At 45.3% G+C, this 15,292-nt stretch overlaps 1 protein-coding gene across 1 annotated transcript; it reads left to right on the top strand.

The window, feature by feature from the left end:
* Positions 1 to 1,237: 1,237 nt before the first annotated feature.
* On the top strand, positions 1,238 to 14,259 carry GAMT (guanidinoacetate N-methyltransferase). The gene is given in 8 exon segments (XM_040417544.1): positions 1,238 to 1,270; positions 1,272 to 1,349; positions 1,352 to 1,408; positions 3,921 to 4,070; positions 10,383 to 10,446; positions 10,537 to 10,604; positions 13,194 to 13,304; positions 13,879 to 14,259. Coding segments are annotated over 8 exon segments (702 nt in total). The 3' UTR covers positions 14,020 to 14,259.
* Positions 14,260 to 15,292: the final 1,033 nt, after the last annotated feature.

The raw sequence follows: 15,292 nt of genomic DNA on the forward strand, positions 1-15,292 counted from the left end.
TTTTCTCCGCCAACAAGACGTTCGTTCCGGAACTGAAGACATCCTGATGCATCCTGAACGGATTACTCGTCCATTCAGAATGCATGGGATAATCCTGATCAGATTCTTCCGGCATAGAGCCCCGACATGGAAACTCTATGCCGAAGAAAAGAACGCAAGTGTGTAAAGAGCCCTTACTAATCTAGTCAAGTACTACCAGCCCAAAAAAAATCATCACTGACACATCTATTTTTTTTTTGCACGCACACAGGAAAAAAAGTCACCTATTTTTACGGATTGTCCAGAAATTTCTGGACGGTTGGCAACTCTGGGCAGGTGGTTTAAGACGTGTCCTTTCCTGACGCGATTTCCAGGTGGACGCTGCTGGAAGCCATGTATTATGTACGCGGTTTTAGCTCCTTCAGTGGGGCTAAACCGCAAGAGGGGGCCCGAAGTCCTGCAAACCTGACTTCGGGCCCCTCTTGCGAATTCGCCCCACTGAAAGGAGCTAAACCGCGTACAAATACATGGCTTCCAGCAGCGTCCATGTGAACATGCCCTAAGACTAGGGCTACACGGGGAGACACTTATTGTAATGTTAGTCTATGCCGCCTATGAAAGGACTGAATGTGGATTTTTGTGTGACCGTCGCAGCGCGACAACGTTTGACTGTCATTACAATAAACGTCACGCGTCACAATGCAGTTTGTACCCCTTTTGTCGCCCTAGCCCTAAAGGCTGTGTGGGGTGAAGGAAGCCTTGTACTGGTTTGCAGGTGAGGTTGACCATGGTAACATGTGGAACCATGACAGCTGGGAATGATAAAGTCATTTCTCACACTTTATTAGGGCACTAGGGATGAGCGAATCGACTTCGGATGATTCCATAAAACCTCGTTAGAATACTGTAGGGAGCGAGCGCTCCATACAGTATTTAGAATGTATTGGCTCATATGACCGAAGTTATTACTTGGCGAAGTCTGGCGGAACTTCGGGCAACAACTTTCAGAAATGAATATCTATACCGTTAAAAACCTTTTACCGAACCCTGGTTTGGTAAAAGTTTTTTTTTTGGGCACAATAGAAACAACCAATATTCTGTATGACAGCGGCACCTCGGCCACCACCGTCCGGACACCTAATCTGTGTAGTGACCACGCCCCCGTTCTGCCCCGCCCCCTGCAGAGAGCCTTATATTCCCGGTCCGCGCCAGTGTCCCGTCTCTGCTCCGCTCCAGTGAGTGACCCGAGCGTGCCGTGATGTCTTCAGAGAAAATCTTCACAGAAGGAGAGAGGCTGCACGTCCTCCTGGCACCACGCCAATGCAGGCTACGATGAGACGGACACCCACTTGGAAATCTTGGGCAAAACCGGGTCAGGAGAGGTTGGGAGACCCCCTACATGCACAGTTTAGCTGGAGTGGCAGCAAGCAAAGGTATGCCCAGCTGGTTGAATGGCTGTATGACACACGTGATGTGCCCGAACCTGTCTGCAGAGCTGCTGGCACCTCCATTCCCATTGAAGTGACATGGCAGGACAGCAGTAGGTTCTACAGGTGGGGGCTCTGAAAAGGGGCTTTAGCTGTGATCTTTAAAATCCATGGCTTGGACTTGTTACATTCACTTTTGGGTTCAATTATACTGGTGTGATTTCTACATGAAGGACCCACATACCCTAATGTGCCAGCTGCCAAAGGGTCACATTTTTGAAGAAAATGGTTACTCCCATGGGCAGCACAGGAGGTGTAACGTGTGTCTCAGAATAGTCACACTTGGGGACAGCTGGACTGCAGAGAGGGGGAGGGGGTCAGGACGCTTTTTATAGCACCCCACGGGTCAAGGAGGGGGGTGGGGGGGGGTCATTTACTGAAGACCCCCTGCTGGTGGAAGATCTGACCTATTTATTAAGATGTGCACACAGAAATCTACCAAAAGCCACCCCAGCCAGGAGCTGGTGTAATGTCTGCCAGTAGTGCACACTTTGGATCTCCTCTTTTTGAAAAGTGGTGAGGATGTCTTTGATGTCTAAAAAGTCCCACATTTGTTGCAGAACAGTATTTGTGACCAAATTAGTGACTTTTCTAAGCCAACACTGTTGAAGAAAGTTAGTACATGACCCCCTAAGTCCCCTTTCACACTGGGCGAGTTTTCCGCGTGGATGCGATGCGTGAGTTGAACGCATTGCACCCGCACTGAATCCCGACCCATTCATTTCTATGGGGCTGTTCACATGAGCTGTTGATTTTCACGCATCACTGTGCGTTGCGTGAAAATCGCAGCATGCTCTATATTCTGCATTTTTCACGTAACGCAGGGGGCCCCATAGAAGTGAATGGGGTTGCGTGAAAATCGCAAGCAAGTGCGGATGCGGTGCGATTTTTCACGCACAGTTGCTTAGATACCATCGGATGGAGACCCGATCATTATTATTTCCTCCCTTATAACATGGTTATAAGGGAAAATAATAGCATTCTGAATACAGAATGCATAGTAAAATAGCGCTGGAGGGGTTAAATAAATAAAATATATAATTTAAACTCAAACTTACCAATCCACTTGATCGCGCAGCCCGGCATCTCCTTCTGTCTTCATCTTAGCTGTGTGCAGGAACAGGACCTTGGGGACGTCACTCCGGTCATCACCATGGTCCATCACAAGATCCATCACCATGATAAAAGATGTGATGACCGGAGTGACATCAACCACAGTCCTTTTCCTGCACACAGCTAAGATGAAGACAGATGAGCTGCCGAGCTGGCGCGATCAAGTGGATTAAGGTGAGTTTAATTATTTTTATTTTTTTTAACCCCTCCAGCCCTATTGTACTATGCATTCTGTATTCAGAATGCTATTATTTTCCCTTATAACCATGTTATAAGGGGAAATAATACAATCTACAGAACACCGATCCCAAAAGCCCAACTTCTGTGAATAAGTTCGGGGTTTGGGTACCATACAAAACATGCACGATTTTTCTCGACAGCGTGTGCAAAACGCATTACAATGTTTTTGCACTCGCACGGAAAAAATCGCGCATGTTCCTGCAACGCACCCGCACCTTTGCCTGCAACGCCCGTCTGAAAGAGAGCTAAGGACTATACAGCCTATATACTACATTGTTCTGAGCAGAACTTTAAGTTCCTGGGCTCTGATGCACAATTTTGTAAAGTTTATTTACACGCAGCAGTTTTTTGCAGAATTTTTCCCAACTGTTCATCTGAATTAAAGCTTGCGGCTGTCCCATGCATATGCACGAACACCGACCGTGGGGCAGCATTCGACTTTAATGAGTCCGCGATCCGGCCGTTCCGCAAAAAGATAGGACATGTTCTATCTTTTTGCGGAACGGAAGTACGTGGACGAAACCCCCACTGAAGCTCTCCGTAGGGTTCCCGCACCATTCCACATTGAAGTGAATGGGTCCGCATCTGGGATTCAGAATGCACACGGAACGGTGCCTGTGTATTGCCGATATGCAATTGCGGTCTGCAATACGCCAACGGGGACACCTGCGGTCATGTGCAGGTGGCCTAGGGTTGCGTTTCACATCTCCATTATGAAGTGATCCTGCATAAATTCCAGCTGGTCAGCCAGACCAAAACAGCTGCATGAAGCGGTATTCTTCCTGCCAAAACCCAGCATTTGAGGGAAAGTGGCATATCACCACCGGGGAGCACATTTTGCGCTCTCCCCTCGCTGCAGGAGACAAATTCAGTAGAAGTGTATGGGCCTGTCTCCATTTTCCTCTTCGGCACAATATGGGATTGGTGGGGGTCTCAGCTCACAGACCCTCACCTATCGAAACTTTCATAGAGAGACATCAAAAGTTTTACCAAAACTCAGTGACCCTTTAGTGTCTCCATGTGCAGGAAGCTGTATTAACCTATTTTTGGGGATGGTGAGTCATTTGGTAGACGTGGTTTCATTGTTTGCTTCTTTTCTTGAAGGGGGGACGTGTGCTGGAGCTTGGCTTTGGCATGGCCATAGCAGCTACTAAACTGGAAGAGTATAATATAGAAGAGCACTGGATTGTGGAATGCAACGATGGAGTATTCCAGCGATTACAGGAATGGGCCAAAAAACAACCTCATAAGGTACGTGTAAAGATTTGGTCTAATCCAGCCCTTTTTATAATGTGTAAAGTAAGCGGAATCTAATTTTGCTACTAAAGGTAGTCCTACATCCCATAATGTATACGTTATAGGGAATCTGTCCTCAGATTTGTACCTATGAAACTAGCTGAATACATCTGTGTTGGTCCCATGTTCATATGTGCCGCATTGCTGAGAAAAATAGTTTTTTATATATGGGAAATGAGCCATTAGGAGCAACAAGGGTTGCTGTTTACTCCTAGAGGCTCTGCTCTCTCTGCAACTTGTGTGCCTTCTGCACTTTGACAGGACAAGGCAGTGTAAATGTCATCACACCTGGCCCTGTCAATCAAAGTGCAGAGGGCTGAGCAGTTGCAGAGAGAGCAGAGCCTCTGGTGGTAATGGCAATGCCCTCATTTCTAGTAGACGATCATTTGCATATATTAAAACCTCATTTTTCTCAGCAATGTGGGCAAATATGAACCCGGGACCAACACAGATGCTTCAGCTGCCAAGTGCACATGTAACAGCCACTTTCATAGGGGAAAACCCTTTAATGGCAGGATCTATAACACTGGATGGATGACAGCAGCTAGTGGTACCCAAGCCAAGGGGCTGCCACTAGTAAGCGGCAATCACAAAGAATGTCCCCAAAGGGAATGTCCCCAAAGGAAACCAGGTGGGTCTTTGAATTAAAAACATCCAGCCCGCATGGACACAGTGAACAGTTGAAGGGGTTTTCTGGGAATGTTATACTGGTGACCTATCCTCTGGATAGGTCATCAGTATCTGATCAGGAGGTGTCCGACCCCCGCCAATCAGCTGTTTGAGAAGGCACCAGCGCTTCTGTGAACGCCACGGCCTTCTCACAGCTTCTCCTAGGCCAAGTGACGACATGTTCATTGGTAACAAAGATAGGTTCTGGACAGGGCCACCCTTATCAGGACAATGGCTCTATATTAGGAAGTCATTTAGGGAGACATAGCCTTGATAGGGCATTGTGGAGGTGAACATCATACATGGGACCCACTACATGCCACAGAACATGGGAATTTTGAACACTGGAATACTCGTTGACTTATTAAAACGGGTAAGGCTACTTTCACACTTGCATTCGGAGCGGGTCCGTCTGATGTCTGCACAGACGGATCCGCTCCTATAATGCAAACGATGGGATCCGTTCAGAACGGATCCGTCTGCATTATATTTCACAAAAAAAATTTAAGTGTGAAAGTTAGTCAGACGGATCCGTCCAGACTTTGCATTGAAAGTCAATGCGGGACGGATCCGTTTGAAGATTGAGCCATATTGTGTCAACTTCAAACGGATCCGTCCCCATTGACTTACATTGTAAGTCTGGACGGATCCGTTTGGCTCCGCACGGCCAGGCGGACACCCAAACGCTGCAAGCTGCGTTCGGGTGTCCGCCTGCTGAGCGGAACGGAGGCCAAGCGGAGCCAGACTGATGCATTCTGAGCGGATCCGCATCCACTCAGAATGCATTGGGGCTGGACGGATCCGTTCGGGGCCGCTTGTGAGAGCCTTCAAACGGAGCTCACAAGCGGAACCCCGAACGCAAGTGTGAAAGTAGCCTAAGGTTACTTTCACACTTGCGGGAGAGGAATCCGACAGGCAGTTCCGTTGCAAAACATATGCCAACTGATTGCATTTTAAGACTGATCAGGATCCTGAAGTGTCTTACAAATGCATTGCAAGAACGATCTTTTTCATACGGACAAATGGATCCGTTTCAATTTTTCACATTTTTACCGATCTGCGCATGCACGGACAGATCCGGCACTAATAAGTAACATAGTAACATAGTACACAAGGCCGAAAAAAGACATTTGTCCATCCAGTTCGGCCTGTTATCCTGCAAGTTGATCCAGAGGAAGGCAAAAAAACCCTGTGAGGTAGAAGCCAATTTTCCCCACTTTAGGGGAATAAAAAATTCCTTCCCGACTCCAATCAGGCAATCAGAATAACTCCCTGGATCAACGACCCCTCTCTAGTAGCTATAGCCTGTAATATTATTACACTCCAGAAATACGTCCAGGCCCCTCTTGAATTCCTTTATTGTACTTTTTACATTCCTATGGAAAAAAAATGCGGGCAAGTCAGTTTTTTTGGCTGGAGATAAAACCATTGCATGCTGCGGTTTTATCTTTTGCCTGATCAGTCAAAAAGACTAAACTGAAGACATCATGACGCATCCTGAACTGATCAGTTCTTTTCCGGTATAGAGCCCCTAGGACGGAACTCTATGCCGGAAAAGAAAAACGCTAGTGTGAAAGTACCCTAAGGCCTCTTTCACACGACCGTATGGCTTTATCAGTGTTTTTCGGTCCGTTTTTCACGGATCCGTTCTGTTTTTTGTTTCTGTATGGCATATACAGTAATTACATAGAAAAAATTGGGATGGCTATAAAATTTTCAGTAGATGGTTCCGTAAAAACGGAACAGATACAGAAGACATATGGAGTACATTCCGTATGTGTTCCGTTTTTTTTTTGCGGACCCATTGACTTCAATGGAGCCACGGAATGTGATTTGCGGGCAATTATAAGACATGTTCTATCTTTCAACGGAAATACGGAAAACGGAATGCATATGGAGTACATTCCGTTTTTTTCGCGGAACCATTGAAATGAATGGTTCCGTATATGGACTATATACGGAACGCAAAAAACGGCCCATAAACGGGGGGGAAAAAAACCGGTGTGAAAGAGGCCTAAGACTGTTCTTCAGCTTGCAGTTTTATATTGTGCACATTGCTTTTGCATTGTTTTATCTGCACTGGTCTAGTGTGTACATTATATTTTTTTAGATGTCTGTAGTTACATTTAAACTAACTTTTAATGGTCCATTAAAACTGTTTTAAGCTTTCATTACGCCACCATTTGGTTTGAGATTTTGATGCATTCATTCAAGGTGGTAGGTGAGGGTTTGGTGTTCCTATGTACCCTTAGGCTGGGTTCACACGGGCGTTGCAGGAAAATGTGCGGGTGCGTTGCGGGAACACCCGCGATTTTTCCGCGCGAGTGCAAAGCATTGTAATGCGTTTTGCACTTGCGTGAGAAAAATCGCGCATGTTTGGTACCCAAACCCGAACTTCTTCACAGAAGTTCAGGCTTGGGATCGGTGTTCTGTAGATTGTATTTCCCCTTATAACATAGTTATAAGGGAAAATAGCATTCTGAATACAGAATGCATAGTAAACTAGCGCTGGAGGGGTTAAAAAAATAATAATAATAATTTAACTCACCTTAGTTCACTTGATCGCGGCCCGGCATCTCCTTCTGTCTCCTTTGCTGAACAGGACCTGTGGTGAGCATTAATTACAGATAAAGGACCTGTGGTGACGTCACTCCGGTCATCACATGATCCATCACATGATCTTTTACCATGGTGATGGATCATGTGATGACCGGAGTGATGTCACCAAAGGTCCTTTATCTGTAATTAATGCTCACCACAGGTCCTGTTCAGCAAAGGAGACAGAAGGAGATGCGGGCCGCGATCAAGTGGACTAAGGTGAGTTAAATTATTTTTTTAACCCCTCCAGCGCTAGTTTACTATGCATTCTGTATTCAGAATGCTATTTTCCCTTATAACCATGTTATAAGGGAAAATAATAATGATCGGGTCTCCATCCCGATCGTCTCCAAGCAACCGTGCGTGAAAATCGCACCGCATCCGCATTTGCTTGCGGATGCTTGCGATTTTCACGCAACCACATTCACTTCTATGGGGCCTGCGTTGCATGAAAAATGCAGAATATAGAGCATGCTGCGATTTTCACGCAACGCACAAGAGATGCGTGAAAATTACCGCTCATCTGAACAGCCCCATAGAAATGAATGGGTCGGGATTCAGTGCGGGTGCAATACGTTCACCTACCGCATTGCACCCGTGCGGAAATCTCGCCCGTGTGAACGCAGCCTTACTTGGTGCTTTTAGCTTACCTACTCAGAAAAGAACGGCCAACTGTTTGGGAGAGGAACTCAACCAAAATGACTCCTTACTTGCAGTTCAGTAGAGCCCATCCTAGATAACAGGTTGATGGTGGTTCAGGGGCCTATATCTTCATGACAGGTTACCGTTAAGCGTTCACTTTGGCAGCTTTTGTTATCCCAGCATAGGACAAGGGATATTTTTGTACATGTCTCTGCTGTGATTTGTTCCAATTTTTGAAAAAAATATGTAGATGGACCATTAGCAAAAAGTATATAGTTTTTTGGGCTATTAATCCTTGATGGGTCATATAGATGTCTTGGAGTGTGGGGGTTGTCCTCACAGAGTGGATAGGCATGGTGCGACGCTGATATGGTTGTCTATCCATTTTATATGAGCAGCTTCTCCCAGAAAATCGGCCTATTACTGAAGGTTTCCATAAGGCCTCATGCACACGACCGTATGGCTTTTTCAGTGTTTTGCGGTCCGTTTTTCACGGATCCGTTGTTCCGTTTTTTGTTTCCGTTGTGTTTCCGTTTCTGTTCCGTTTTTCCGTTCCGTTTTTTCCGTATGGCATATACAGTATACAGTAATTACATAGATGAAATTGGGCTGGGCATAACATTTTCAATAGATGGTTCAGCAAAAAACGGAACAGAAACGGAAGACATACGGATGCATTTCCGTATGTGTTCCGTTTTTTTTGCGGACCCATTGACTTGAATGGAGCCAAGCACCGTGATTTGCGGACAAGAATAGGACATGTTCTATCTTTTCACAGGACGGAAATACTGAAATACTGAAACGGAATGCACACGGAGACACTTCAGTATTTTTTGCTGAACCATTGAAATGAATGGTTCAGTATATGTTCCGCATACTGAACTACAAAAACGGCCAGTATACTGAACGCAAAATACTGTCGTGTGCATGAGCCCTAACAGTAATAGCACAACAGCTGGGTAAGTAGCTTGAAAGAAAAGGCTGTTCAGTTGGGATAACCCTGAATGGGGTTATCCAACCCATATAATAACCCCCCAAAGCCCGGCCCCTCGTGTGTATTATACTTACCTGCTCCCCGGTACCCGTGTTGCTCTGGATGCCTGCATGTAAGGCGCTGCATCTCACGGTCACCATATGTAGCAGGCCGCGACGGGGACGAGCCTCCCTAGCATCGCAGGAAATGCGGCGGCCGTGCAGGGATCCGGAGTGACGCGTGTGCCGGGGAGCAGGTAAGTATAATGTATACAAGGGCCCTGGCATTGGAGAGGTCATTATAGGGGTTGGATAACGCCTTTAAAGGAGCTGTCCGGTTTTAAGAGGCAATCCCCCACTACTGCTCCAGTTCTCCTAACTGGGCTTATTTACCGGCTGCAGCGGTGATGTCATGTCTACACCATGTGACTGCTGCAGCCAATAACTGGCCTCATCGGGTGCACTGCTGAGGCCAGTAATTGGCTGCAGTAGTGAGGGGTTTTTGATGTGCTGTCAGTGCTCCAGCTGGGTCAACAGATCCTGGCCAGGAGTATCAGAGCAGCAGTTCTTTGTTACAGGCAGATCCCAAGGGTTGTCTTTTTTTTTTTTTTTTTTACTGAAATCAGACAACCCCTTTTAAAGGAGTTTTCCTGTAATAAATGTATTTTTTACCCATAGCCTGCCTCACCTGCTGAAAGAGTCTTACTTTCCTGCATGCTGGCTCCTGCTCGTCTTTCTTTCAGTTCATGGCTTGTTTTCTTAATTGGTTGCCATGGCACAGGTGATCATGTCCATACCCTGCCAGGGGATTATGAGGGTGGAGAAAGACCCTTTTCTCTGAGATATATTATATTATAAAGTTTCTTATTTTTATCTGCACTATTAATTTATGCAAAGTAAATTTTTTGGGGGGGGGAATGTTGGTGACCATTTAAGTGCATGCAACCAGTAGTCCAACCAGCAGGATACTTGCTTTTCTGAAAGCTAGAAGAGAATATCAATGGCTAATGCAGAAAAACAGATTATCACTTTAGAATGCATATAGCAGCCACATGAGTACTGGCAGGATTGTAAGATGGGGGTAAATGTGCACATGAGTGGGGATATATTGGGTTCATGAGAGCAGAACTAGATAGGGAAGATAGTTTGTGTATTTGAAAGTAAAACAAATTGTACAAAGTACAAAAGCAGGGGTCTAAGGGGACTGTGATCAAAGTCATTCGCAGGGAACTGCATGGTCAGCATTTACGGATCGGCAGTCGATGCATAGATAAAGCAGGAGGTGAGAGTGCACAGAGCAGGTGACGTCCTTACCACATGGACTGCGGAAATAATTGAGGTCTAATACACTTTAAGATGGTTATTAAAATGGCTAATATTTTACAGATTGTGCCACTGAAAGGGCTGTGGGAAGATGTGGTGCCCACTTTACCGGATGGACAGTTTGATGGTAAGCACGAGCTCCCTCTTTACTTTCATCACCTCCTCCCCCCACTTGCCTTATACTTTTTAATATTAATTTGTCCTTTCTTCCATTTAGGTATTTTGTATGACACCTATCCTCTGTCTGAGGAGACATGGCATACACATCAATTCAACTTTATCAAGGTAACTTCATAGTTTTCAGAACAGCTAAATAAGCAAGCTACAGCAGGACATGCGTGTGACTGCTGCAGCCAGTCACTGGCCTCTGTGGTCTCATGCCATACATGCAGGCTTATTGTCTGCAGTGGTCACATGCAGGGGTTTGTAGGGTATTTTATTTTATTTTTGGCTATTGAAGAGAGCCTGTCATAACTGCTGTGAGGTTTTTAACACTTCTCGGTGCACTGTAGTTCTTATACTCCTGATCACAAACGTACCTACTGCCTTTAAGCAAGGCTTTAAAAACCCTGGACTATCTTTTCATGTGACACTTATTAGTCAATAGAAGCTCGCAGGACCGTAAGGCCTCTTTCACACGGCCGTGTGCTGGGGTCCGCGATCTGTCCGTTCGGCAAAAATATAGAACTTGTTCTATCTTTTTGCGGAATGGAAGCACAGAACGGAACACCACGGAAGCACTCCGTAGTGCTTCCGTGGGGTTCCATTCCTTGCTTCCATTCCGCACCACATCTCCGGATTTGCTGACCCATTCAAGTGAATTGGTCCACATCCGGGATACAGAATGCACACGGCTGGTGAGCTGTGTATTGCGGGACCGTTGTATGCGGCCCGCAATACGGCCACGGAACGAATACGTTCGTGGGGAAGAGGCCTAATTCTTAGCCTTAGGGTCCATTCACACGTTCGTAGTGCATTGCGGATCCGCAATACATCCGCCCAGCACCCCCATAGAACTGCCTATTCTTGTCCGCAATTGCGGACTATTTTTTTTTTCCGGAGCTGCGGACCGGAAGATCGAGGGCACACTCCAGAAATGCGGATGCGGACAGCACACTGCGTGCTGCTCACATCCATTCCTGCCCCATAGAGAATGAATGGGTCCGCACCCGTTCCGGAATTTGTGGAATGGATGCGGACATGTGAATGCACCCTTACTGACATGCAGGCAGTCACAGAACCCCTATTGAACATCAGTTTCTACCCTGCCTGCTAGCTGTCAGTCCTATTACGTTGCCTACGGGTGGGCGAGGGTATCTGCATGTTTCATTTATACATTTCGGGTATATTCACATGCAGCAGTTTATAACAAAAATTTCAACCACTGTTCTGTTCATCTTCATGGGTTTGCAGAAATCCACGTGCTTGCTGAAGAAACAGTGTTCTTCATGAACAGAACTTGTAAGTGAGCACTAGGATGCTTTTTTCCCTTCTAGATACGTCTGCTCAATACTGTCTGCTTTTCTCCATTATAGTGATTTAGCACACTCCTAGTAAAGCTGGCCATACACATCAGCTGTATTCCAGCTGAACCTCAAAATTGTGGTCGAGCCCTTCAACTCTCTTCCCCCCTCCCCCAAACAAATGGCAGGGGGAGAGAAGGATCGGGCTGTTCAATTTCAAAATCTCAACCCTTTTATTCTATGGAGGGTAAACTGCCGCTGGAGGTGACTTGCAGAGCTTGTCAGAAGAGGTGGAAATTGGTTGACAGCTATCTAATGTGTATGAACAGCAGGCTCTGGGGGCGCCCTGCACTAGACGTAACACTCTAACGTATTGGAAATCTGCACACAGTAGAATTTTTGGGTGGAAATACTGCAGATTTGCCACAGATTTCACCCTCCGCATTTCAAAGCCTGAAATCTGTGTCAGATATCCACAACAGAAATTGACAGGCAGCTGATTTAAAATTCACGCCACAGGTTAGGTTATGTGAAAGTTGTTTTTGAAAGATGTCCGCTATGTGTGGATGAGATTTTTTATTTTTCTTAAATCTCGCCGCTTCACTGCTTCTGTAAATGCTGCAGATTTTCTGCACAGAATGTTGCTGCAGAAAGGCTGCAAATCTGTACCATAAGGCTATGTCCACATGTGACTGAAATAAACAGTACCAGCAAAATGAATGAGATTTTAAGAAATCTCAGCCACATGCTGCAATATTTAAAAAACTTTAAAAAAAGTGGATTTTCGGATTTTCGGATTTTATCCTTTGCAGTGGAGATGGTGAAATCCACAGCCATGTTGAGCGCTATGAGACCACAGAGGAGTTAGTTTTTTTTTTTCTTTGTTTTTTTTTTTTTTTTTTGGTGGTGTGGAGGCACGGACCAAAATGCCACAAAAGTACTGTGGTGCTTCCATGGCCTTCCACTCCGTGCCTCCTTATCTTCTGGATTGTGGACCCTTTCAAGTGAATGGGTCCGCATCCGTGATACAGTGCACACACAGCCGGTGCCTGCTGTTTGCAGGCCGGTATACGGGCACAGCTGGCATGCGTTTCTGTCCATGAGCCCTAAATCTGTTCTAGATGTGTGAGACGCCAGAGACTGATGATCATGTAAGATAGGATACGATTTCACATGACAACATTTGATCCTGTTTAGCCAAAGCATTGCTTCATATTTCCAAACCGTTCCCTATGGTACAATAGAGGCAGGAAAGCAAGTACAAACACTCTTCCATCTAGAGGCAAACCTTGAAGATCCTGGGCCCCAGTGCAAAGGGGTCTTTGTCTCCAACACCCCCACGCCCCCCAGTTATGTATGTTATGTAGCTGTTATGGTTTTCATTACCTTTTACGTGTATCTGTTTTTACAGGCTCATGCTTACCGTCTGCTCAAGCCTGGTGGAGTCCTTACATACTGTAACCTGACGTCTTGGGGAGAATACTTGAAGACAAAATACAGTGATATAGAGAAAATGTTTCAGGTGAGATGTCTACCAATAACTCCCAATACCCCACATAATTGGCAGTACTGGGGTGCCTCCATGGACCACACTTGCTAATATGATTTGGCCTAAGATGCAACAATTTGCACAAATTCTGTTGCAAAGTAAGTCGACCAATAGGTGGTATAAAGGTAGGCAAGTGTCTAGCAGTGCACCAAACTCTGCGATAAAATTGGTGTTACCTTTATGCCACATTCACATGACCATAGTTTTGGTCCACATCTGATCCCCGTTTTTGTGGATTGAATGCAGGCTCATTTATATAAATGGGGACGCAAAAAATGGGGACATCGCACCGTGTGCTGTCAGCAGACATATGTCCCACAAATAAGATGTCCTGTTCTTGTACGTTTTGCAGACAAGAATAGACATTGTTACAATGGGTCCACCAAAAAACGGATGCAACACTGGCATCATCTGCATATTTTGTGGATCTCAAACTACACATGTTCATATGAATGCACCCTAAGCCTGTTTGGTCTAAATTTACGACGTCAACATTTCAGCAGCAGAAGTCATACCTCGTCATTCATTTCATACTTTACCTTTACAGGAGACTCAGGTACCTCAGCTCTTGGAGGCTGGATTCAAACAGGAAAATATCAGCACCACAGTGATGGATCTTATCCCTCCTAAAGAGTGCAGATATTACTCCTTCCCTAAGATGATTACACCCACCATTATAAAGGCTTAAGTACAGCAAGGATTTTTCCATACAGTAGAAAACCTGCGGTCACAGCAGCCTTCCTTCCTACGCTACCCACTATGGGAGAAGTACCAGCTCTCATCCAGAATGTGATTACCCTGTCTTGGGAGTGGCACAGGGCACTAGACTCTGCAAGACATCCACAGCAATATTTGCACTGTAGGTTCTGCCAATGTGTACATGTGAAGTATGTAAAGTGTATGCTGAATAAAATTGGTTTGTTTTAGACGTCCTGTGTTTGGGTGTTTTTGTATAAGTCTGACTATATAGTAAGTGGTATCTGGATTGAGAGATTTAGCATCTTGCTCTGATGGAAGTAAGGCCCCATGCACATGGTAGCGTGCAGAACCGCTCTACCTGTGTTTGCTGCTTTACAGGATCACCATATGCTGTATGTATGGCAATGCTCTCCCCTAGATCCATACATATACCACCTTACTGATTCAAACGGAATCAGTGTATGGAAACTGAGGTACACTAGAGGCCCCAGCTCCCTACTATATTGACAATAAATATATGTGGACAAGATTAAAGTGCCAGTTTTTCTATTGGTGTTATATATTTGTATTTTTTGTGCCAAATTTGTTATTGTCTTGAGCCAGTTTTCATTAACAAAATGGTCTAAAGTAAGCCAGGTAAGGCCTTATTCACACGTCAGTGTATGGTCAGTGATTTTATCAGTGATTTGTTGGCCAAAACCAGGAGTGGAGGCCACATAGATGAGGTATAAGGGAAAGATCTGCACCTGTTCTGTGTTTAGAGCCGCACCTGGTTTTGGATCAAAATCACTGATAGAAATCACTAACCGAACACTGATGTGTAACTGAGGCATAAGAGTTGGCTTACTGGTAAGTCTGTTTGCATGAATCCTGGAGGTTGACCCTTGATCTCTGCAGGGGCAGGAACACAGAGGTTACTATTTTCTCCCACTAATATTTACTTAATAGTTACACTGGTTTGAGTCACGAAAAATGTAGTTTTAATGGTATACTTCAAACATAGAGGAACATAATTCAAAAGGGAGGGAAATTATATTGATGTGCCATCGGCACCACCTGAAGACAGATGAGAATACTGCAATTGATAACTCCTGTAGCTGCAAAAAACAATGGACAAAACAAAGGCAAACACGTTGTGCAGAAACGTATTGATCAAGAACGAATGCCTGTCTGAAGACAGAACTAATCTTATGAGTATACATCAATATGCTGTACATAGTCCTACTGTACCAAATGGGAGGAGCATATCACAAGGCTACCTC

This window comes from Bufo bufo, chromosome 2, assembly GCF_905171765.1.
Source record: "Bufo bufo chromosome 2, aBufBuf1.1, whole genome shotgun sequence".
NCBI classification, from domain to species: Eukaryota; Metazoa; Chordata; class Amphibia; order Anura; family Bufonidae; genus Bufo; species Bufo bufo.